Below are 20,998 nucleotides of genomic sequence, written 5' to 3' on the forward strand. Positions count from 1 at the left end.
AGGCACCGGGGCAGCCGCGGGTGACGCGGGACGAAGGAGAAGCCCGAGCAGGGCATCGGGGTGGCACGGGCAGGAGCGGGCCAAGGCGCTGGGCTCCCGGTGCTCCCGGCAGGCAGCAGGTTTGGGGGTGCCGGGGAGCCTGGACGACCTTGCTGAACCCCAGGAGTGGGCAGAGGTGCCAGCCCCAGGGTGGCCCCTGCCCCCTGCCCATGGCCCCCCACCGCTGCCTTGCCCCCCGCACCCAGCACAGTCCGGAACTCCCACCCAGCACCTGAGACCCCCACCCAGCACTCCAGCACCCCCCAGCACTGCCTGGGCCCTCCATCCAGCACCCAAGACCCCCAGCCACCTCCTCTGCATGCCCTCGGGACCACCACCCACCCACCAGCGCTGCAGGCCCTGGGTGCTGCCTGGGATCCCCACCCAGCACCTGAGACTCCCCACCCGCCGGCCCTGCACACCCGGCACTGCCCAAGACCCCCATCCGCCACCACCCGCTGGCCCTGCACACCCTAGGCACTGCCTGGGACCCCCACTCAGCACCCAGGACCCCCACCCACCTGCCCTGCACCCCCTAGGCACTGCCTGGGACCCCCACCCACTGCCCCTGCCTGCCCTGTGCACTGCCCATGACCCACACCCAGCACCCAGCATCCCCACCCAGCTGCCCTTCACCCCCTAGGCACTGCCCGGGACCCCCACCCACTGCCCCTGCACGCCCTGCGCACTGCCCGGGACCCCCACCCACTGGCTCTGTACACCCTGGGCACTGCCTGAGACCTCCCACCTAGCACCCAGGACCCCCACCCACCCACCCATCACTCCTGCACACCCTGGGCATTCCGGGTCCCCAGAGGGCCCCAGATCCCAGGGTGGGGCAGGGAAGGGGGGGGGGCCTCGGCCTCGGCCTGCCCGGCGAGTGGGTGGGATGGAGGGACAGACGAGGGGGGGGGGTTCGAAGGGGACCGACGGGGTGGGGGGGGCAGGGCAGGGGGCTCTAAGTGGAGGGAAAGGCCTGTGACCGGGGGGAGGGAGCAGACAGACGGACAGCGAGGGGCCGCGGGGTGGAGGGAGGGAGGAAGGGACGGACAGACAGAAGGATGGGGGGCAGGCGGAGGGACGCCTGGAGGGAGGGGGCGCAGGTGAGGAGAACGGGGTGCAGCCGGACAGACGGATGCCTGGCCGGGGCGGGGGGGGGGCAAACGGAGGGTCCGGAGGGCAGACGGACAGACAGCTGGGGTAGCCGGAGGGCTGCTGGGGCAGATGGGCGGGGGGGGGGGGAGAGGGAGGGTGCGGACGGACAGACGGCGCGGCCGCTACAGGGATGCTCGGGCGGCCGGGGAGGGGACGGGCGCGGTGCGGACAGACAGACAGCCGGGGCAGACGCAGGGAGGCTGGGGGTGGGGTGGGGTGGGGGGGGGCGGATGGATGGAGGGAGGGCGAAGCCCACCGTGGGGGGGACGGACGGACGGACGGACGGAGCGGGCCAGCGGCGCCGCCGCCCCCCGCGCACACAAAGGCCGCAACTCACCGTGGGCGCCGGGCGCCGCCGCCGCCGCCGCCGCCGCCGCCGCCGCGCCCCGCGCCCGCCGCCCGCCCGCGCCCGGCAGCAGCAGCGGCAGCAGCAGCGGCAGCAGCGGCAGCAGCGGCGGCAGCGGCAGGAGGCGGCGGGCCCGCATGGTCGCTCCGCGCCGTTACCCCGCCATGCCCGGCCCGCCCGGCCCGGCCCGGCCCGGCCCGGCCCGGCCCGCCGCCGCCGCCGCCCCGCCCCGCGCCGCCCCGCGCCGCCGCCGCCGCCGCCGCCCGCGCAGCCCGGGCTCCACCTGCCGGAGCATGCGGGCATGGCCGCTCCGCACCGCTCCGCCCCGCTCTGCACCGCTCCGCACCGCCCGCTCCGCTCCGCACCGCTCCGCTCCGCTCCACACCGCCCGCACCGCACCGCTCCGCACCGCTCTGCACCGCTCCGCTCCGCACCGCACCGCGCCGCACCGCACCGCTCCGCCCCGCTCTGCACCGCACCACCCCGCTCCGCACTGCCCGCACCGCTCCGCACCGCTCCGCACCGCCCCGCTCCGCACTGCCCGCACCGCTCCGCACCGCTCCACTCCGCACTGCTCTGCACCGCCCGCACCGCTGCGCGCCACTCTGCACCACCCCTGCCACCCCACACCGGCATCCCGCACCCAGCCACTGCCCCCCTCGCCCCCCGCCCTGCCTCGGCATCCCGGGCCCGATCCCGCCCCCCCTCCCCTCAGAGCAGCACCCTGGCACTGACCCAGCGCCGGCATCGCACGGGCACCGCGGTAGCGACCCCCAGCACCCCAGACCCCCTCGGGCACCCTGGTACTGATCCCGGTTACTGGCACCCCAGCACTTCCACCTCCCCCCCCACCCCCGCCCAGCACTGGCCCAGCATCGGCACCCCAGTAGGGACCTCGCTGGCACCAGCACCGGCACCATGGCACTGAGCCCAGCTCACCCCCATCTCCCTGCACCCTGGCACCCACCCCCGTACCAAACCCCCTCGAGGCCAAGGGGGCCCAAACCCCCGGGACCAGCACTGCCAACCTTCAGCACCCTGACACCAACTGCCGGTTGGACCATCACAGGGGCACCCATGCCCCCGCGGGGACCCCATGGGGCAGAGTGGGCAGCGGGGGGCTCACCCGCCTCCTGCGCCTGTTGCCCCCCAACATGTGTCACATCCCCTCCGGGCACCCCTGTGGCACAGCTGTCTGTCCCCATGTCACCCCAGGTGGAAACACCACGGTGCCAGGCAGGGGTTTATTCTCCAGGAAGCAGCAGTGGGGTGGCCATGTCCCATAGGTGCCAGGAGGGACATCAGGGTGGGACGCATGAGCACCCAAGGGCATTGAAGGCATTGCGGTGGGTGGCCAGGTCATGGAAGCAGGGCCAGAGCATCCCTTGCGATTGGTGCCACGGGGGGCATGTGGGCTTGCAGTGGAGCTGGGCAGGGGTGCGGGGGGGGGTGCGTGCCCCCCGCTAGCCCTGAGCATCCCCGGGCTCCTGGGCCTGGCCCGGCGTCAGCTGCTGCTTGTCATCCTCCATGGGTGGCCGGGTCCTCTTGAAAAAGCCCACCTGGAAGAGGGACATGGTGACAGCCCAGCCACAGGGACCCACCCTCCCCCCCGGGATGTGTCTTCCTGGGCCACATCTGGGCCCCGTCTCTGCCCCTCCACCCCTGGGTGCCTGGCAGCACCAGCACCCTGCTCCCGGCCCACTCACCTTCCACATGACGAAGATGAAGATGGCGAGGAGCAGGAACCCGGCCAGGGCACCCAGCACCACCCACCACACTGGCACATTCTTCTCAGTGCTGGGGCTCACACGCACCACCTCCGTGACGGCCTGCGCAGGGACAGGGTGGGTGGCCCAGACCCCCCCCCCCCCTCGCAGGTGTCCCCTAGCTACTGTGACCATGCCCAGTCACCTCAAATACAGCCCTGCACCCCAAGTTGGCACCCAGCCCAGCCAGGTGGGTGCCAGCCTCCTCAGGCCACCATGCCAGCCCTACCGTGGCCTCCCCGCTGGGCAGCACGCGGGGCTGGATGCGGTACGGCATGCCGGAGACGTTGAACCACGCCCGGGACTGGATGAGGAACTGCTTCAGGAGATGCTCGTGCTGGGCACAGACACGTGGGCCGGCATGAGGGGTGTTGGCACCCACAGCCCTGCACCCAGCGTCCCCATGGGTGCCCTCTATGGAGCCTGGACACCAGGGTCTCCAGCTCTGCAAAAGCCTCAAGACCTCGGCCAGGCAAATCCTCCTGGGCACACGGTGCCTGGGCCCCGCCGCGGGCTCCTGCCGCGGTGGCCCCAGCTGCTTGGTGTCACCCTTCAGGGTACCAGGAGGGCACCCCTAACCCGGGCACCAGGTCACGGTGGGCAGGCAGGGCACATGGCACGTGCTCCCCGGGGACCCGCCCCACGGGGACGCTGTTGGTGACACCTCCGGGCCCTGGCAGGCGTGGGCGCCGTACCTTGTGCAAGGTGTCCATCCAGAGCAGGGCATGGACGCTCACCAGCACCCGCTGGTCCTTGGGCAGGCTCTGCACCTCGCACACGATGCTCTCGCACGGCTCAGCGCTGCAGTTCTGCCGGGGCACGGCGGGCCCGTCACCCCCGGCGGCACCCGCTTCCGTCCCACGAGGTGCCCAGGGAGCCGGGCAAGGCCAGCGGGGTACAGAGCGGTGTGCCCCACGCGAACGTGCTCCAGGCAGTGCCCCACACATGGCTCAGCCCATCCAAGAGCACCCCCCCAGAGTTGCCCAGGCCACCCTGCCGGGTGCTACCCACCCCGCCGGGTGCTTCCCACCCCACAGCACCCGCTGCTCACCCCGAGCACCCTCTGATGCACGGCACCTCCAGCTCGGTGCACCCACTGCCCACGAGGCTGCTGCAAGGCCTCGGCACCCGCGCTGGCAGGGGGCACCCCCACTCTCCGTGCCGCGAACGGTCCCTGCTCACCACGTTGACGGGCTCCCCAGGGGTGGCCGGGGGCTGCTCACCCACCGCCCGACGTTCCCGCTGGTGGCTGCCGTTGCGGGCCGAGGCGCCCGTGGGCCGGGGGATCTCCAGCTGCCGGGAGAAGCGGACGCGGCCTTGGCTCGGGTGCCCCCCACACCCGCTGCCGTGCCGGGGGCAGCGCCCCGCTGGCCGCCCACCTGCTGCGGGTTGAGGCCGGGGGGCTCGGTGCAGCTCACACCCCCCTCGGTGCCCAGCTCCAGCAGGTAGAGCAGGAGGCTGCCCTGGAGCCGGCTGGGCACGGCGAGGCGCAGGGTGACGCCGTTCACGGTGCCGGGACCCTTGTTGTGGAGCTGCGGGACGAGAGAGCGGGGTGGCAACGGGGACGGCAGGCGCCGGGATAGGTGTCGGGTGGGCACCGAGCCGGGCGCCGCCACGTACCTGGTAGACGTGTTCCACCTTGATGCCGTGGTCCTCCAGCCGTCGGCTGCCCTCCACCGCCTGCCACACCGGCGGCAGCACCGCGGTGGCGGGCAGGGAGGTCCTGGGCGGGAGAGAGGGGCTCAGGGGCGCCCACCTCGCCATGCCTGCTGCGCCCACCACCCCCACCCCGACCTCACCCTCGCAGCTCCATGGCCGCCTGGGCCTCCACGGGCACCCTCACCACCTCCACGGCGCTGCTGGGGCTGTGGCTGTTCTTGCTGCGGGAGGCGAGGCCGAGAGGCGGGTGAGAGTGGGCAGGGTGGCACCGAGGCCTCCCCCCCCTCCACCCCCTAGTGCCCACCCCTGTTTGGGGGGACAACACGGAGAAGCAACGGGAGCATCCGATCTCAGACGCCTGGGCCCTGAGGGCACCTGGCAGGGAGGGAGGCGGGAGGAGGGTGCAGGCAGGAGGGTGCCAGTGGGTCCCCAGCACCCGCGGGCACCGCGTCACCTCCGCAGCTGGAGCCGGAAGGCGATGGCGTCACCCTCGTCTTCCAGGCCGGACACACTCAGCTCCATGTTGACGGTGATCTGCGGGGGCGGCTTCAAGTGGGCGCTGGGCAGGCCCGACGCCAGGGTGAGGGGCACGGCCGGCGGGCCCTTACCCGGCTGCCGGCCTTCATGGGGTTGCCCAGCTCGCAGACCACCACGTGGCTCCCGTTCTCCTTCCGGGGGTTGCAGCTGAGCTTCTCCTGCCCCCGCGGCGGTGGGACAGCGTTGGAGGGGGCGGGCGCGGAAGTGGCACGAGGCCCGGGGGAGGGAGAGGGGGGACACGGAGGGCAGCAGCCTCCGCCGCCTCACCAAACCCGGGCACCCACCTGGACGTCGCTGACGGCTTTCTGGTAGTGGGTGCCGGGGGGCAGCTGCACCCACAGCTCGGCCTCGAAGGCGCCCTCGCCGGCGTTGCTGGCGTTGGCGCGCAGGCGCACCACGTTCTCCGCCCCGACGAGCAGGCGTGTGCCCGGCCTGGGGCGACACGGCGTGAGCGCCCGCGGCGGCGCCGTGCCCCGCAGCGACGCCCCTGTTCTCCCCCCACACACACCCAACCACCACCACCCACAACGCCCGGCCCGGTGGGGCACCGCGCCACCCGCGCCCGCCACCCCGGCCGCTCACGTGTCGGCGGCGAGGCGGAGGTCGGGCACGCAGATGTTGTCGTCGCCGCAGTCCAGCACGATGCGCGTCTGGGCCGGCGGCAGGGCGAGAGGTGGGGGGCAGCGGCAGGGTGGGCAGGGGTCCGTGCGGGGGGATTGGGATGGGGGTGGGGATGGGAGTGGGCATGGGTCTGTGCTGGGGGATGGGGATGGGGGCGGGCAGGGGTCCATGCCAGGGGGATGGGGATGGGGTTGGGGAGGGGGGTGGGCAGGGGTCTGTGCTGGGGGAATGGGGACAGGGGTGGGCAGGGGTCTGTGTCAGGGGATGGGGATGGGCAGGGGTCCATGCTGGGGGATGGGGATGGGGGTGGGCAAGGGTCTGTGCTGGGGGCATGGGGACAGGGGTGGGCAGGGGTCTGTGCTGGGGGGATTGGGGGGGATTGGGATGGGGGTGGGCAGGGGTCTGTGCTGGAGGATGGGGATGGGGGTGGGGGTGGGCAGGAGTCTGTGCTGTGGGATGGGGAAGAGGTGGGCAGGGGTCTGTGCCGGGGGGGATGAGGGACACAAGGGTGGGCAGGGGACCAGCGGGGCGGGCAGGAGCGTGGTGGCGGTCCTGGCGCCACGCAGGCCTCGGCGCCACGGAGGGGACGTGCCCCGGCGCGGGCGGCCTCGGCAGGGCGCCGGGCACCCCACGGGCGCAGGGACCCCACCTGCTCCTGCACCAGCGTGTCCCCGTAGAGCACCAGCGCCAGCCCGTCGGCGCCCTGCGCCGCCGCCAGCGTCAGGTTGAGGCTCACGGCGATGGGGCTCAGCTTGTCCTTGAACTCGGCCTCGTCCTGCGGGCACCCGTGAGGCCCCCGCGCGCGCCGTGTGCCGCCGGCGCCCACCGCCCGCCGCCCCCGGCCCGTACCCGCAGGTAGGCAGTGAGGTTGCGGCACAGCGGCGGCGTCCCCGGGGCCAGCGCCAGCTCCTGGCGCCAGGACGACTGGCCGTTGGCCAGCAGGGCCACCCTCCGGGCCAGCTTCTGCTTCAGGCGGTCCAGCTGCAGGTCGGCCAGCAGGCCTGCGCGGGTGACAGCGGCGACCGGCACGGTGGCGGCGGGCGGCCCCTCGCCGCCCCCGCTGCGCCGCCGCGCCCCCGCGCCCGGGCACTCACGGACTCTCTCGGGGACGCGCTGGCCCGAGACGCTCACGCACAGCGAGACGGAGAAGCTGCGGGCGGGCCGGCGGCGGGCGCTCAGCGTGGTGCCGCGGCGCCCGCGCTGCCCGCCGGCGCCCGCCACCCGCCGCCGCCGCCGCACTCACCAGCTGACGCGGGTGCCGGAGCCGGGCGCCGCGCACGCCTGCTCCTCGGCGTTCAGCCCGTCGGGCACGGTCAGCCCTGCGTGGGCCACCACCACGGGCTGCCCCCTGCGGCCGCCGCGGCGCAGGGCACAGCTCAGGCGCCGGGCGGCCGCGCAGACGGCCCCGTGCCCCGTTCCCGCCACCGCCGCCTCCGCCGGCCCGGGGCCAACCCCGGCGGGACTCACCGGTACACGGCCACCGCGGCGGCGCCGAATGCCCCCACCAGCAGATCTGCGGGAGGAGCACGGGGCTGGCACCGGCGGCACCGCGGCGGCGGCGGCACCGTGGCGGCGGCCCCGAGCGCCCGGCCGTACCCGGGTAGCCGTTGCCGTCCAGGTCGGAGCCACCGCGGAGGGCGAAGCCGAAGGCCGCCGGCCCGGCGAAGGGGCTCTCGAGGCGCTGCGAGGGCGCCGGCGCCAGCCCCTCGCTCTGCCCCAGGAAGACGAAGACGAGCCCGCTGCCGGCGTCGCCGCCGTACGGGGCGCCCACGGCCACGTCTGCCCACAGAGTGGGGCGGCGCCGGCGTGGCGGGGGGCTGCTGGCGCCTCCCGCCACACCGGCCCCCCCTCCCCTTTCCTCCCCTCCACCGCCTTGGTTTCCCCAAGACCTGGCACCGCCGGTGGCGCCGCTCAGGCAGGAGCCCCGATGCCACCGGGCCCCGCACCGCGGGCATCGCCGCCCGCCCGGCGTTACCGGTGTAGCCGTCCTTGTCCAGGTCGCCGAGGCTGGCGATGGCCGAGCCGAAGCGGCCGTATGCGTCCGTGCCCGTCAGCGTCTGCCAGGGTTGCCCGTAGGGCCGGGCGCCGCGCCGCAGGTAGAGGTAGACGCGGCCCACCTCGTAGCGCGTGCCGTCGGCGCGCCGCTCCAGGAACAGCGGGGCCCCCACCAGCACGTCGTGCCGCCTGGCGGGCGGGCGTCAGGCGGGCGCTGCCGGCGCCCGGCCCAGGTGGGACGGCACACGGCACACGGCCCACGGCACGGCCCCAGGCTCTCACCCATCCCCATCGACATCCGCCACGGCCACCGTGTGCCCGAAGTATGATGCCACCTGGAGAAGGTCCAGCGGTGAGGGGCAGCGCTGGGGCGGGCATGGGGCAGGGAGCGGTGGCGCCTGGCGTGGGGCTGGGGGTGGCCCGGTGTGGCGTGGGATGCCATGGGGCGATGGAGGCAGCGGGATGGCGGGTGGCAGCAGGGTGCAGTGGGGTGATGAGGCAATGGGGAGAGCTGCAATGGGCACTGCAGGGGTGCAGTGGGGCACTGTGGGGTGATGGGGGCACTGAGTGGCAGTGGCACCAGCATTGGAGGTGACGGGGGCAGTGAGGTTGGTGCTGTGGGGTAATGAGGCAGTCGGACAGGGTGCAGTGGGTGCTGTGGGGCAGGGCAGAGTGGGGCAGGGTGCTGCAGGGTGGCGGTGCAGAGGGGCAGGGCACAGAGCAAGATAGGGTGCTGTCTGCTGATAGTGCTGTGGGGCAGGGCACAGTGGGCGCTGTGGGGCAGGGCGCAGCAGGGTGCCAGGGCAGGGAGCCACGGGGGGCCGGGGCAGCGGGGCAGGGCGCAGCGGGCGCTGTGGGGCAGGGCGCTATGGGGTGCTGGGGCAGCAGGGCAGGGCGCAGCAGGGTGCCGGGGCAGCAGGGCAGAGCGCAGCGGGCGCTGTGGGGCAGGGCGCTATGGGGTGCTGGGGCAGCAGGGCAGGGCGCTATGGGGTGCCGGGGCAGCAGGGCAGGGCACAGCAGGGTGCTGGGGCAGCAGGGCAGAGCGCAGCGGGCGCTGTGGGGCAGGGTGCTATGGGGTGCCGGGGCAGCAGGGCAGGGCACAGCGGGCACTGTGGGGCAGGGTGCTATGGGGTGCCGGGGCAGCAGGGCAGGGCACAGCGGGCACTGTGGGGCAGGGCGCTATGGGGTGCCGGGGCAGCAGGGCAGGGCGCAGCAGGGTGCTGGGGCAGCAGGGCAGAGCGCAGCGGGCGCTGTGGGGCAGGGTGCTATGGGGTGCCGGGGCAGCAGGGCAGGGCACAGCGGGCACTGTGGGGCAGGGCGCTATGGGGTGCCAGGGCAGCAGGGCAGGGCGCAGCAGGGTGCCGGCGCAGCAGGGCAGGGCGCAGCGGGCGCTGTGGGGCAGGGCGCTATGGGGTGCCGGGGCAGCAGGTCAGGGCGCAGCAGGGTGCCGGGGCAGTGGGGTAGGGCGCAGCGGGCGCTGTGGGGCAGGGCGCTATGGGGTGCCGGGGCAGCGGGGCAGGGCGCAGCGGGCGCTGCGGGGCCGAGGTACCTGCTCGCTGGCGATGCCCTGCAGCCGCCGCAGGCTCCGCCCGGCGCTGAAGATCTCCACCTGCCCGCAGCAGCGTCAGGGCCCTCGTGCCGGCACCGGCACCGGGTGCCCCCCGCCGACGGGCGCCGCTCACCTCGCCCTGGCTGTTGCTCTTGTTGGGCACCCCGACCACGTACTCTGCGGGCGAGCGGCGGCCCTGAGCCCCGCAGCAGCACCGGGGCCGGGGCCGCCCACCCGGCCGGCCCTCGCCGCGCCCGGCCCTACCTACCCACCGTGTCCGCGTCGTCGTCCAGCTCGCCCACGGCCACCGAGTACCCTGCGGGGAGACGGCCGCCACCTGAGCCACCGCCGCGGCGACGGTGGAGAGGGTGGCACGCAGGACGCTCGGGCCCCTCGCCGGGCCGGCAGCGCCGCCTGCCATCGCCCCGCCGCTCACCCCGGTACCCGTCGTCGTAGTCCCGCGACGCCTCCTGCTCCGTGGGGCGCCCGGGGGCCTCGGGCCAGAGCAGCGAGGCGCCATGGTAGCGTGAGAGGATGGCGGTGGCGCTCACCGAGTACAGCAGGCCTGCGGAGGCGGAGCGGGAGCCGCGGTCGGCCGGAATAACCCCCTCCCCCCCTCCGCCCCACAGCCGCCCCACGCCAGCCCACGCCTCGGGGAGCGCAGCGACACTCACCCGCAAAGTAGTAGCCGCCAGGGGCGCCCAGCACCAGCGTGCCGCCCTGCAGGGAAGGCCTGGGGTTGATGTTGGCATTGGCGTTGGCCTTGGCGTTGGCCTTGGTGTTGGCATTGGCCTGGGCCTTGGCCTTGGTGTTGGCCTTGGCCTTGGTGTTGGCATTGGTGTTGGCCTTGGCATTGGCCTTGGCCTTGGCCTTGGGGTTGGCGTTGGCCTTGGCATTGGCGTTGGCCTCAGCCTTGGTGTTGGCCTTGGCGTTGGCCTTGGCCTTGGCCTTGGCATTGGCGTTGGCCTTAGCCTTGGTGTTGGTGTTGGCGTTGGCCTTGGCGTTGGCCTTGGCTTTGGCGTTGGCCTTGGCGTTGGCGTTGGCCTTGGCCTTGGCTTTGGTGTTGGCCTTGGTGTTGGCCTTGGCGGCGCCTGGCCGCCCCCCGCCGCCCCCCACCCCCCGAGGGCCCGACTCACGGGGCCGGCGGCGGCGCTGAAGCCCAGCTCGCAGTAGCGCTTGTCGTAGGCTGCGGGAGCGGGGCGGCGTCAGCGGGGCGGGGGCCGCCATCACTGCCGCCATCGCCACCACCGCCGCCGCCACCACCACCGCCGCCACCACCGCCGCCCCGCCAGCGCTCACCGTAGAGGCTCTGCCGGTAGGTGTTGGCCATGACGGAGTCGCGGCAGGGCGCGTAGCGGGCGAAGCGCTGCCACCCGCCGCTGCCGCCGCCGCCCACGAAGCAGGCGCCCACGGGCGTCTGGAAAGCCTCCTGGCGGCCGGCCATGGCGTTCCAGTGCTGCAGCGGGGCGCAGGCCTGCCACCGCCGGCGGCCTCAGCCGTCGCACGGGGCCGGGGCGCCGCGCCGGTGACGCCCTGCCCCGCCGCCACCGCCGCCGCCGGCACCCACCACCAGTTTGCCGTCCCAGCTGGTCACCGACGCCCCCAGCCACTGGTGCGACTTGTAGGTGCGGAGCTGCAGCGACGCCTTGGTCTCCGTCTCGTCGCCTGGGCCGGGGGCGCGAGGAGGAGGAGGAGGAGGAGGAGGAAGGGGCTGGCGTCACCCGGCCGCCCCCCACCCCGTCCCCGTCCCCCCCAGCCCCCGCCCCCCTCGCCACGCACCCTCGGCGTCGACGGGCACGGGGCGACACGGCGTCTCGCCGGGGGGCCAGGCGCAGAGGAAGACGGCGCCGGGCTGCTCCAGGCCGGGCTGCGAGGTGTTGGCGCGGGGCGCCCCCACCGCCACGCTCGTCCTGCGGCGCCCGGGAGCGGCGCGGCGGCGTCAGCGCCGGCCGCCCCCCGTCCCCCCCGTCCCCCCACCGCCGCCGCCACGGCTCCTTCCCACCTGCCCTCGTCCGCGTGGAAATCCAGAGCGAAGCCGAAGTAGCTGCCCGGGGGCCCCTGGTACAGGGTGGGCCGGGCGCCGAGCAGATCCAGGCCGGGCGCCGAGCGCGGCGCCAGCGCCAGCACCAGCACCCAGAGCAGGGCAGGAGCGTCCCGGGCACCCGCCATCGCCGCCCCGGCTGGCGCCCGAATGCGCCCCGGCACCCGGCAGCACCCGCCGCCCCCCCGGCACCCGGCGCTTATCTGCAGGACGCAGCCGGGGCCGGGGGAAGCGGAAGGGATCCCACCCCCCGCCCCCGCGCGACCAGCCCCGCTGGGGACCGAAACGGGGGAGCCGGGCGGCTGCTTTGTGGAAGGGGGGCGGCGGCAGTGCCCGGTGTGGGACGGGGACCCTTCGCCACCGCGCTCGGCGCCCATCCGGAGGAGACGAGGGTCGCCGCAAAGCGCTGGGGCCTGAAGCCGGGGCCTCGCTGCGCCGCAGGAACTCGGCGCTTCCCGGCCTCCCGGCAGCCGCCAGCTGCTCCTCGCGCCGGGAGCCGACGGCAGGGAGAGGGACCGGAGTCGGAGCCGGCCCTCAGTGCCGAAAAGGGGTTTTTCCTCCTTTCAATCCACCCAGCAGAAATAGGATCGGTCGGGGACACGCGAGCTGCCGGCGCCAAACGCCTGCCCAAGCGCAGAGCGGCGCGGCCGGACCCGCCGGGCGCCCAACGGGGTGACGGCGGGGGCCCGGGCGACCGAGCGAGCCGAGGAAAGGGCTCGGAGCGCGCCCCGCTGCCGGGCCCACCGTCCCGGAGGGGACGGACGGCGGCGCGGGGGGAGCCGCGGAGCAACGGCGGCCGAGCTGGCCCGGAGGCGAGGGCCGCACCTGCCCCTCGGAGCAGCTGGAAGACGGCTCGAGACTTTTGGCTGCTGTTTAATAGCTGCAATTTGAAACGGGCAGGACGGGGCCGAAGCTGGGGCCAGGATGGGGGCTTCCGAAGCACCGAGCCCAGCGCGTGAGCTGGCTCCGAAGAGCAGGAACGCCGTAGCTAAGGAGCACATGCGCCCCGAGCCCGGTGCAGATGGCTCTGCTACGCTCTTGGACCGGCTTCGGTCTCCCCCTGCCAAAGCGCAGCCAGGACCCCGAGAGCCAGGGCTTGACAGCGGGCTGGAAACCACGGCAGGGGCCGTCGAGCATCAGGCCTCTGGGCACGAGCTGGGGGCTACACGCCACGCGGAAGCTGGACGCCGAGAAGCGGCAGCTGCTTCTCGTAGGGACGGCTCCGCGCAGCCCGGTCGCGGCAGGCATCCAGACCCCGACGGGTTCCGCCCGAGAACGCTGCCAGGCGACTCGTAATTCTCTCCCTGGTCAAACCGCTTCATTTCCTGCCTCTTGCAAGACTTCGGCACTGTCGTTCGTCCAGCCAACGAGCACCAGGGCCAACCAAAAGTCACTAAGGCAAAGGCAACTTTGCTCCCCACCGCGTTCTGGGCTTCGAACAGCACCAGCAAGCACAGTACCCCCCCCCCCCCCCCCGTGTTTTTAACCAAATCGAGTTTTTCAGTTAAGAAAGCAGATTGCTGCTCTTGGCTGTGAGCAAGTCCCTCATCTGTCCTCGTTTCAGGCTTGTAAAGACGGGGTTAACGCTAAGGCAGCGAGGCATGGGGATGGAGGGGGCACCCCGGGCAGCTCCAGCTGACACACGCCCAGGCGAGAGCACACAGCCGCAAGCAAGCGGTTGCTCCACCAGTGGCTTTCAGAGATGACCATGGCCACACGCGTCTGCTTCGCCCTTCTGCTGGAGGTTAGCGTCCTCCCAGCAGGAGCAGGGGCACAACCCATCTCCCTGCCCCATCGTGGTCATAAATCAGCAATGAGGCAGACGGAAAGATTGCAAGAAGGGTTGCAGGACACGGTATCGTGCATCGCTGCAGCTGCCAGAGGGTAGCTCCTGCACACGCTCCCGCTTTTCCCTACCCCTCTGCTGCTGGGAAGTCCCTGCGGTGGGTGGACCTTTGCTCTGGCTTCCAACAGTGGTGGCCAGCAGCAGCGGAGACGCATGCACTCGCTCCGGCACTACAGCGACAAGAGCAGCAGCCCCCGGCACAGGGGCAGGGAGGGCAGAGTCGGCGCTGCAAAACGCTGTGCCTGGGCGAGGGAGAGCCCAGAGCACCACGACTAGGTGCCTGAGGCTCAGCACCGTTCCGAAACGGCACCCAAACCAACCAAAAGTACCTTTTAGCAGCACCTTTTCCTGCTTGATTTCACCTTCAGTAGCAGCTTTGAGAGAAGCTGCGAGAGAAGCTTGCAGCATACTGAGGGCTCCAATCCAAAATCACGTCCTTTTAGTATCAGAAATTCTTAACACACACAAATTAAAAGCACTCTCCAGTTCACTGTGTTCTGACTAAAATATTCCAACCAAAACCAGATTTACTCGACAGGAAGATAAAGAAAGCAATCTAATATTCTTATTTTAGAAAAAATAAAATAAAAATAAAAAAATAAAAAATAAAAAGGGCTCTGTGCTACATCCTGAGCAGAGGGAGCAGCTCCAAATCATCTCACACCTTTGGAAAGAACCACACATTTTTTCCACAAATCATTGGTTTATTAGAAAGGTTTTTTTTCCCCTCATTTTACAGCATATATATATATTTATATATATATCTTATGTGACAAAGTTAAATACAGTCTGTTTATGCTTGTTAAGTAATGATAGGTTAATTATTTTTAGCACTATTCTGAAAGTCAAAAAACCCCTGACTGCACTGTGAAGGGTGCCAGAACACGCATATTGAATCTAGAAGCTAATGAAGCTCAGCATTGAAACATTAATACTGTATTCTGTTAATTATTTACAGAGAAATTGAGTCCCTTTTTTTGACCGTTGTGATTCAGTCCGACCTGTTCAAATGCAAAGTTTCTGGTTTAAATAACGAGGAAGCTCAGCGTTTTTCAAGCGTTTGAATCTCTTCCCCCGTATCTCAGCTGCGCGCTTCCGGAGAGGATGGAGAAAGGGAACGCCACGGAGACCCGCAGTGGTGGCCCGCGCTCTGCGTCTCTCACCGCCGCCCGCCCCGGCCTGGTTCGACAGGGCAGGAGCGCATCTGCCTGCCTGCTCTCGAACTAGGCCGTGCCAAGCAAACGTAAGGGCACCGCTAGGAAGCGAAACCGGTTCACCGACATGGCCCAAAACTGCACTAACCCAAGGAGATTCGGAACCTGAGACCTCCAGGTCACACGGGACAGGAGGTCTCGGTGCCGACGTGCTAGGAAGAGCTCCTGCCCTTGGAGAAACCGTCCACGGTTAGTGTTATCCGAAACCAGTGAGTGATGCAAGAGAGAACCCAGAAATCCCTTATGAAACGTCACGGACAGGAATAACCGCAATGGATCAGGCATAAACCCAAACTTCTCTCCCTATGCAGAAGATGGCAAGTGGTTACAGGTAAAAGGTTCCCTTCATCCGCAGAACAGAGTGACGAGCTGCGTACCTGGCCTGACACCTGCCAATCACCATTCTGAACCCAGAGGGAGGGGAAAAGGAAAAAAAGAAAAAAAAAAAAAGAAAAAAGGTATTTTATACTCTATGGGAGACAACCCAAATTCCTGACACTCCTGAGACTGCCTCCAGTGTCAATTCCTATAAAGTTGCTGCTTAGTAAAGACCACAAGCATGCAAAATGCCTATGTTGCTTCCGTTCATACACCGTTTTACAAAACCGGCAGCCACCACCTTCCAATGTGATGCCCTTCATTAGCTGTTAGAGTCACCGGTGTCATCCATGCACCTCACGTATTCCAAGTCTCACATTTTTCTTCTGCAAAATGCTAAACGAAGATTTTTCTTCTTTTTTACATTGTATAGTACATAAAAACTTCAAAAATACATGAGCTTGATAAAATATACATGCTTAGTCATTTTGCATCTAGCTGAAACTATAAAGTTTAACCTTTACAAGTGTCTTATTTCACCTACAGCAAACATATTTACACAAAAGCCACCAGAACAAGTACCACTAAAAGAACTGGCTGTAAAAAATATTATTGCAGTATACTACAAATGTAACCTTTTTATATGAGCTACAAAAAGCAGCATCTTTGTTTACAGAGTTCAGTGCAATTCTTTACATTAAAAAAAATCCTATAAATTAATAAGGAAACCATCAGTATTACAGAGGAAAGAATACATTTTACATATTCTGGTTACTCTCCCCAGTCCTCTGTATTGCTTCAATTCCTAAAAGGATTTTCCCCTCTTTCTCATCTGAGTGCCTCTTTCACCTCAATAGATGGAAGTCAGAGTGATTTTTCCCCCCTCCTCAGGAGAAGAGTGGTCAAAGCCTAGATTGAAATCACAAACTACCAATCTGAGAACCTCTCTCCAGTCTACAACACACAAAAGGCGTCAAGGTGCAGTCCCCACACAGGAGGAGAACGTTAATGCAGGATGGAGAAGGGTCAGAGGTGCGAACACACACATAGCTCTTTTGTTCACTTCGGCTTTAAAATAAGATCTTACTTTCACCTTTGCTGCTCATATTGGGGGGGGGGGGAAATCTAAGTATACAACATTGGGGTGCCGAGATATCGCCCTGCAGTGCCTGAAAACTGGTACTGGCCCAGACAGAACAGTGGCAATGCCCTTCCAGCAGTCTCCGTGCCAGGATCCACAGCTGTCAGTTACTAAATGTTTTATCACTGATTACAAGTAGGATTCAATCATGCTAACTATTTTAATTAGATGACCTCATTAAAAGGATTTTAGAGACCTATTAGTGACTATGAAATATCATTTATCATATACAAGGCAGCAGAAGGAAGATCATTAAGTGTAAGAATCTAGGGGGAAAAAAAGCCTTTCCGAGCGTCTCATTTGCCTACGTGCGAGATGATTCGTCTAGGATACAGTGCTGCTACGTACAGGTGGGAGGTGCTGGGAAACACGAGACGATCCCTGACTGTGGGTGCCCACATCACAGACTGACCTGCCGCCTGCCTGCTACCCAGCCTTCAAGCCATACCTGGCTTCTCTGGCTGCTAAAGACTGAAAAGAAATTCTCAGGCCTCACCTGCCACCTGGATCAACTTCAACCCCTTCCCAAAATGCAAAATATTCTCCTTCCTCCAAGGTTACTTCATTTGTCCTTCATGTGCCATGACTTGGCGGATGCTGCAAGTCCTGACCTGAGAAGATGGGGTGCAGCAAAGGGTGAAGATGTAACGCTGTAGCGGCTGCAGCAGCAGCGGGTCTCGGGGCAAGAAGGGTTGGATAAAGAGCATGTGGAACTGGATGAAAAGTAAAGGGGCCCGGATGGATAGCTGACGCTGGAATGATGTGGATGGGGTGGCTGGCTAGAAATGTAGCAGGATGCCCTGGAATAATTGAGTGGGTCAAGTGGGATAACGAAATAGGTGTCAAGTGGGGCTGGGGTATGTGATGAACCTGAGCGAGAGGCTGGGGATGGGGATGGGGGTGAATCCCAATTGCCGCGGCGGCCGCAGCAGCATGGTGCTGTAAAATGGCGTGCTGCACCGTGGTGATGGAGGTTGCAGATGCAGCCGCTGGCTGCTGAATGTGGATGGGCTGCAGAGCAGGCGCTGCTGGAGCCAGGGCTGCTGAGGCAGGAAAGGCCTTGACTTGCTTTGCTAGAAGTTGCTGCTGAATGTGCTGCTGAGCAGCTTGCTGAAGCTTACTGTATTTCTCCATTTCTTCAGGTGTAAAAGTGATCGGTTGGCTCTCAAGTGGTGCTAGGGATGAGTCTTCTCCTTCTCGATCTCCTTCAATACTTGGCTCCCCACTCTGAGGCACATACCCAGGAAAGTGCTCAACATCTGGAACTAAGGGCATCATACTGGTTTCCACAGGGACAGGCTGGTTGCCCCCATCCATAGGTTCTAATGCATCGCCATCGCTTGGATCTGAGAGAAAGTTGTGTGGCATCACCAAATCTCCAGAACTAAAGCACTCTGGGAGCGCTGGTGCTTCGAGGGAAATGGACGGCATTTCCTCAGTAGCTTCCTCATGTTTCTGTTCATCCAGTGGTTTGTCCTGAATTACCATCACTTCTTCTAGCAGAGACTGGCTGCCCAATTGAGCCTCCTCAATACCTTGGGAAACATCCTCAGAATCAGACAGGTCTTGTTCTTCACCCCTCTCCAAGCCAGACTCCTCATACCTTTTTGCATTTGGTTTTCGAATGGTAGGTAATTTCCCAATCAAGGGGAGAACTGGTTTGTTGCCTAAGGAAGGAGGCAGTTTGGGGCCAAAGTAACCCTGTGGAGGATCTTTGAGTTTTATGCCCACCTTGTTTGCCCCTGCTAGCATTTCATCAGTGACACACGGCTTCTTCTCAACCTTCCTGGACTGAACCTTTTCTAAGAGAAGTTTTGCAGTAACCGAGTTTCTCTCTTCTGGACTGCAGTCACTTTCTGAGGCCCTCCCCATGCCAGAGCTGCTGCTGTTTTGGGAAAGAGAGCCAGATCCTTTCATATCCTCTCCTTTGCCATCCTCCTTCTTCAGAGATCCTTCACTTCGGCCTGTTCTGAAATAGTGAGGAGATTGCGAACGATAGATTTTCGATCTGATGAAGTCTCTTCGTCCAGACCTCCTCTCTTCAGGACTCTCATGGCCTCGAGAGCCCTTTCGGGAAAGAGATCTCTGCGAGTGGCTTCTGGTACTACGGCTGCGATCTCTGCTATAGCTGCGACTCCGTTTCCAGCTGCGACCAGTTACACTTCGGCTTCTCCTCTTGCTTCGACTGCGGCTGCAACTGCTGCTTCGTGTTCTGCCCCGACTTCTTGATCTTCCTCGAGGGTGGGTTCGGCTCCTGCTTCGACTTCTTGACCTGCTCCTACTTGAGCTGTAATCATCCTCAGAAGAGGAGTACTTGTGCCGCTTTGATCTGTGATTTGAGCTGTTGTACTCTGAGTCGTCCTCCGAGTCATGGGATCTCTTTGAATGGCACCTTGACCGGTCGCTGTAATCGCTATAGCTATCATCTGAGTAACTTCTCCGACGGCTGTACCTGCTGTGGTCCGAAGAAGCGTCAGAACTGGTCGAATACGACCTTCGAGACGAATGCCTCCGCCCCGATCTCGAACGGCTTCTGGAGTGGTCACTGCCAGAGTCATAGTCATCACTGTACTGCGACAGAGATTTCTGCCGGCAGTGCTTCCCGTGGGAGCCCTCGTCGCTGTCATAGTCCCCGCTGCTCTGTCGGCTCCTGTGGCTGGATCGGCCAAGGGATGGAGCAGAACATCGTCTCCTTGAGGCGGACGGTAACTGCTGCAGGTCAACTTTGTGTTTTTTGCCACCGTGTTCTTGGCAGCAGTTACCACTATCCTCTTTCTTACCACTACTTCCCTCTTCAGCAGACAGTGACTTCCGCTGGGACTCCTGAGAGCACCGCTTTTTCTTCTGGAAATGGCCACAGTCTTCAGACAGTTCAGTTTTTAGTCCCCGTTCAGATTCAGTAGAAAGAGAGGATTTGCCCTTTCTGTGTTTGTGTTTTTTTCGCTTCTTGGGTTTCTCTTCCCCTGGGTCAGCTTTCCGGCTCTTCTCTTCAGTTTCCTCCTTGTGTTTACGTTTGTGTTTGCTAGACTTTTTGTGCTTCTTTTTCTTCTTATGTTTATGGGATTTCCCCGATTTGCTCTTACTGGTTACATTTTTACTACTGTCATCTCCCTCTACTTTACTAATGCTTGCCAAACTGGACTCCTGCTTGTTTTGGGAGCCACAGCTAGACAAAGATTTGTTTTCCATTTTTAGAGCAGCACTGTTAGCTGTGCTCTCCGTCTCCTTGGGTTTGCTTACATCACTAGATTCTGCAGCCTGTACATTCTCTTTACAAAGACCTCCTGGATCCTTCAACTTCTCTGCTCCTTTAGCTTTAGCATCTTTGTTGCGAGAGAGCTTGAAATCAAAATACAAAGGATTACAACTGTATGAAACAGATGGCTCTGCTTTGGTAAATATGAGAAGTTCTGAAGGCCACTGCAGAGTAGTGCTCTCATCTTTACTCAAAACTGGAAAAAAGGGTCCTGTTGGATGCTTTGGTCCTTCACTGACATCTTTACAGCTTGGGACAGGCTGGGTGACTTCTTTAGTAGTGTCTGGCTCTGGGAGACTGCTTTCCATAAGATGTTTGTTCTCCTGCACAGTTGCATTTTCTGCGACTTCTTTTGGTTCTGTTTTGCTCTGCTGAGCTGTAATTTCAGTAGTACTCTGTTCCTTCTGTTGCACTGTGCTCTCAGTAGTCTTTTCTGTGTGCTTTCCTGGCTTAGGTTTTGGAGAATTACCCTTTTTGATTTCATGTGCAGTTTTTTTATTCACATTTTCAGCTTCCATTTGTTCTGTAGACTTCATAAAAAGCAGGAATTGAAAATTAGGCTTTACTTTACAGTGGGCTGGGGGAATATAATGATAATATTCTGGTTCAACTGCCATTGGTCCATCTTCTCGTCTCATCTTTTTTAGTTTAGATAATGTAGTGGCTAAAGACCCACCATCTTTGTCATGTTGGTCATCTTCCTCTGCCTTGCCATCAGAACTATTCGTGCTCTCACCCTCACCAGATTTTTGCAGATTCCCTGCATCTGACCCTCTTTCATCAGCTTTTGTTCCATCTGCAGAACTTGACTCCTCCACATGGTCCTTGAAAACAGAAGCTATGGTCTCAAGCTTTACTGGAGTCTTCTTGGCAAATGAAAACGACACGCCTATCTTTTGCAGTGGAGTCCCCAAAGTATTCTTAATGCCAAAACTGATTGCTTGTGCCGTCTGGATGGGCATCTGGCTTGACATAACAGTGCTGCCGACTTGTCCAGTGTTTAGGAAACCTCTGTCCATAGTCATCTCTGTAGCCTGGCCAGAAGTTGTCTGGATGAAAGAACTGCTGTTAGCTGCAGAATCATCGTCATCTCCAGCTTCCTCATCCACAGCCACAGTGGTGGTTCTGAACATGGGTCCACTTCCAGGAGCGCTATATGAACAAGTTAAGATACACAAATGGTAGTCAGCTATATGCTCTCTCTCTGCAGTTGGCTTCATGCAGAATCTAAGATGTTTTACCCATTTCCAGTACTCTTGTATCCAGAAACAGATATATTAAAATAGTACTGCAAACTCATGCAATTGTTTTACAGTATTAAATAATGAAAGAAACTAGCTATTGTTGGAGAATTTGGGGATGCTCTGGACTACCAGCTTGGAGCATCCACTCTCATTAAAAACAGAGCAATAGGCTAAACTCAAGTGCAAAGCTTTTCTCTCAAAACTTGACTCAGGATTACAGAAGCAAGAACACCGCTGCTGCAGAGGGCCTCAGTCTCAAGCAGGACTCCTG

General features: G+C 64.2%; 2 protein-coding genes across 8 annotated transcripts in view; both read right to left on the reverse strand.

Moving 5' to 3' along the window:
• Positions 1 to 2,770: 2,770 nt before the first annotated feature.
• Positions 2,771 to 11,842, reverse strand: ITGA2B (integrin subunit alpha 2b). Its single transcript, XM_062595923.1, has 30 exons — positions 11,670 to 11,842; positions 11,447 to 11,577; positions 11,235 to 11,332; positions 10,967 to 11,141; positions 10,804 to 10,853; positions 10,342 to 10,387; positions 10,104 to 10,232; positions 9,936 to 9,983; positions 9,801 to 9,844; positions 9,668 to 9,727; positions 8,401 to 8,453; positions 8,099 to 8,307; positions 7,720 to 7,902; positions 7,591 to 7,636; positions 7,367 to 7,471; positions 7,218 to 7,273; positions 6,973 to 7,124; positions 6,773 to 6,898; positions 6,085 to 6,152; positions 5,787 to 5,934; positions 5,574 to 5,660; positions 5,420 to 5,499; positions 5,106 to 5,186; positions 4,927 to 5,029; positions 4,686 to 4,838; positions 4,489 to 4,599; positions 4,002 to 4,115; positions 3,536 to 3,643; positions 3,247 to 3,369; positions 2,771 to 3,099 (listed from the first exon to the last, which is right to left on the reverse strand). Exons 1-30 carry the CDS (start codon positions 11,834 to 11,836, stop codon positions 3,004 to 3,006), a joined length of 3,150 nt encoding a protein of 1,049 aa, XP_062451907.1. The 5' UTR covers positions 11,837 to 11,842; the 3' UTR covers positions 2,771 to 3,003.
• A 2,407-nt stretch (positions 11,843 to 14,249) lies between these two features.
• Positions 14,250 to 20,998, reverse strand: part of GPATCH8 (G-patch domain containing 8) — a 57,166-nt gene continuing 50,417 nt past the window's right edge. For all 7 annotated transcript variants that reach the window (XM_062595916.1, XM_062595915.1, XM_062595921.1 and 4 more), the window contains one exon: positions 14,250 to 20,635. In XM_062595916.1, the coding sequence (XP_062451900.1) occupies positions 16,801 to 20,635 (3,835 nt within the window). In that variant the 3' untranslated portion in view covers positions 14,250 to 16,800. The remainder of the gene's footprint in view (positions 20,636 to 20,998) is intronic.

The sequence above is a fragment of the Rhea pennata genome, chromosome 26, assembly GCF_028389875.1.
Source record: "Rhea pennata isolate bPtePen1 chromosome 26, bPtePen1.pri, whole genome shotgun sequence".
Classification (NCBI taxonomy): domain Eukaryota; kingdom Metazoa; phylum Chordata; class Aves; order Rheiformes; family Rheidae; genus Rhea; species Rhea pennata.

Excerpts from the sequence above, each read along its gene's own strand:
- ITGA2B (XM_062595923.1), bottom strand. The coding sequence starts at position 11,836 with ATGGCGGGTGCCCGGGACGCTCCTGCCCTGCTCTGGGTGCTGGTGCTG. Across the intron at positions 7,637-7,719 it reads GGACGGCAACGGCTACCCGG|ATCTGCTGGTGGGGGCATTC; the intron begins GTACGGCCGGGC and ends CTCCTCCCGCAG. Across the intron at positions 4,839-4,926 it reads AGGTGGAACACGTCTACCAG|CTCCACAACAAGGGTCCCGG; the intron begins GTACGTGGCGGC and ends CTCGTCCCGCAG.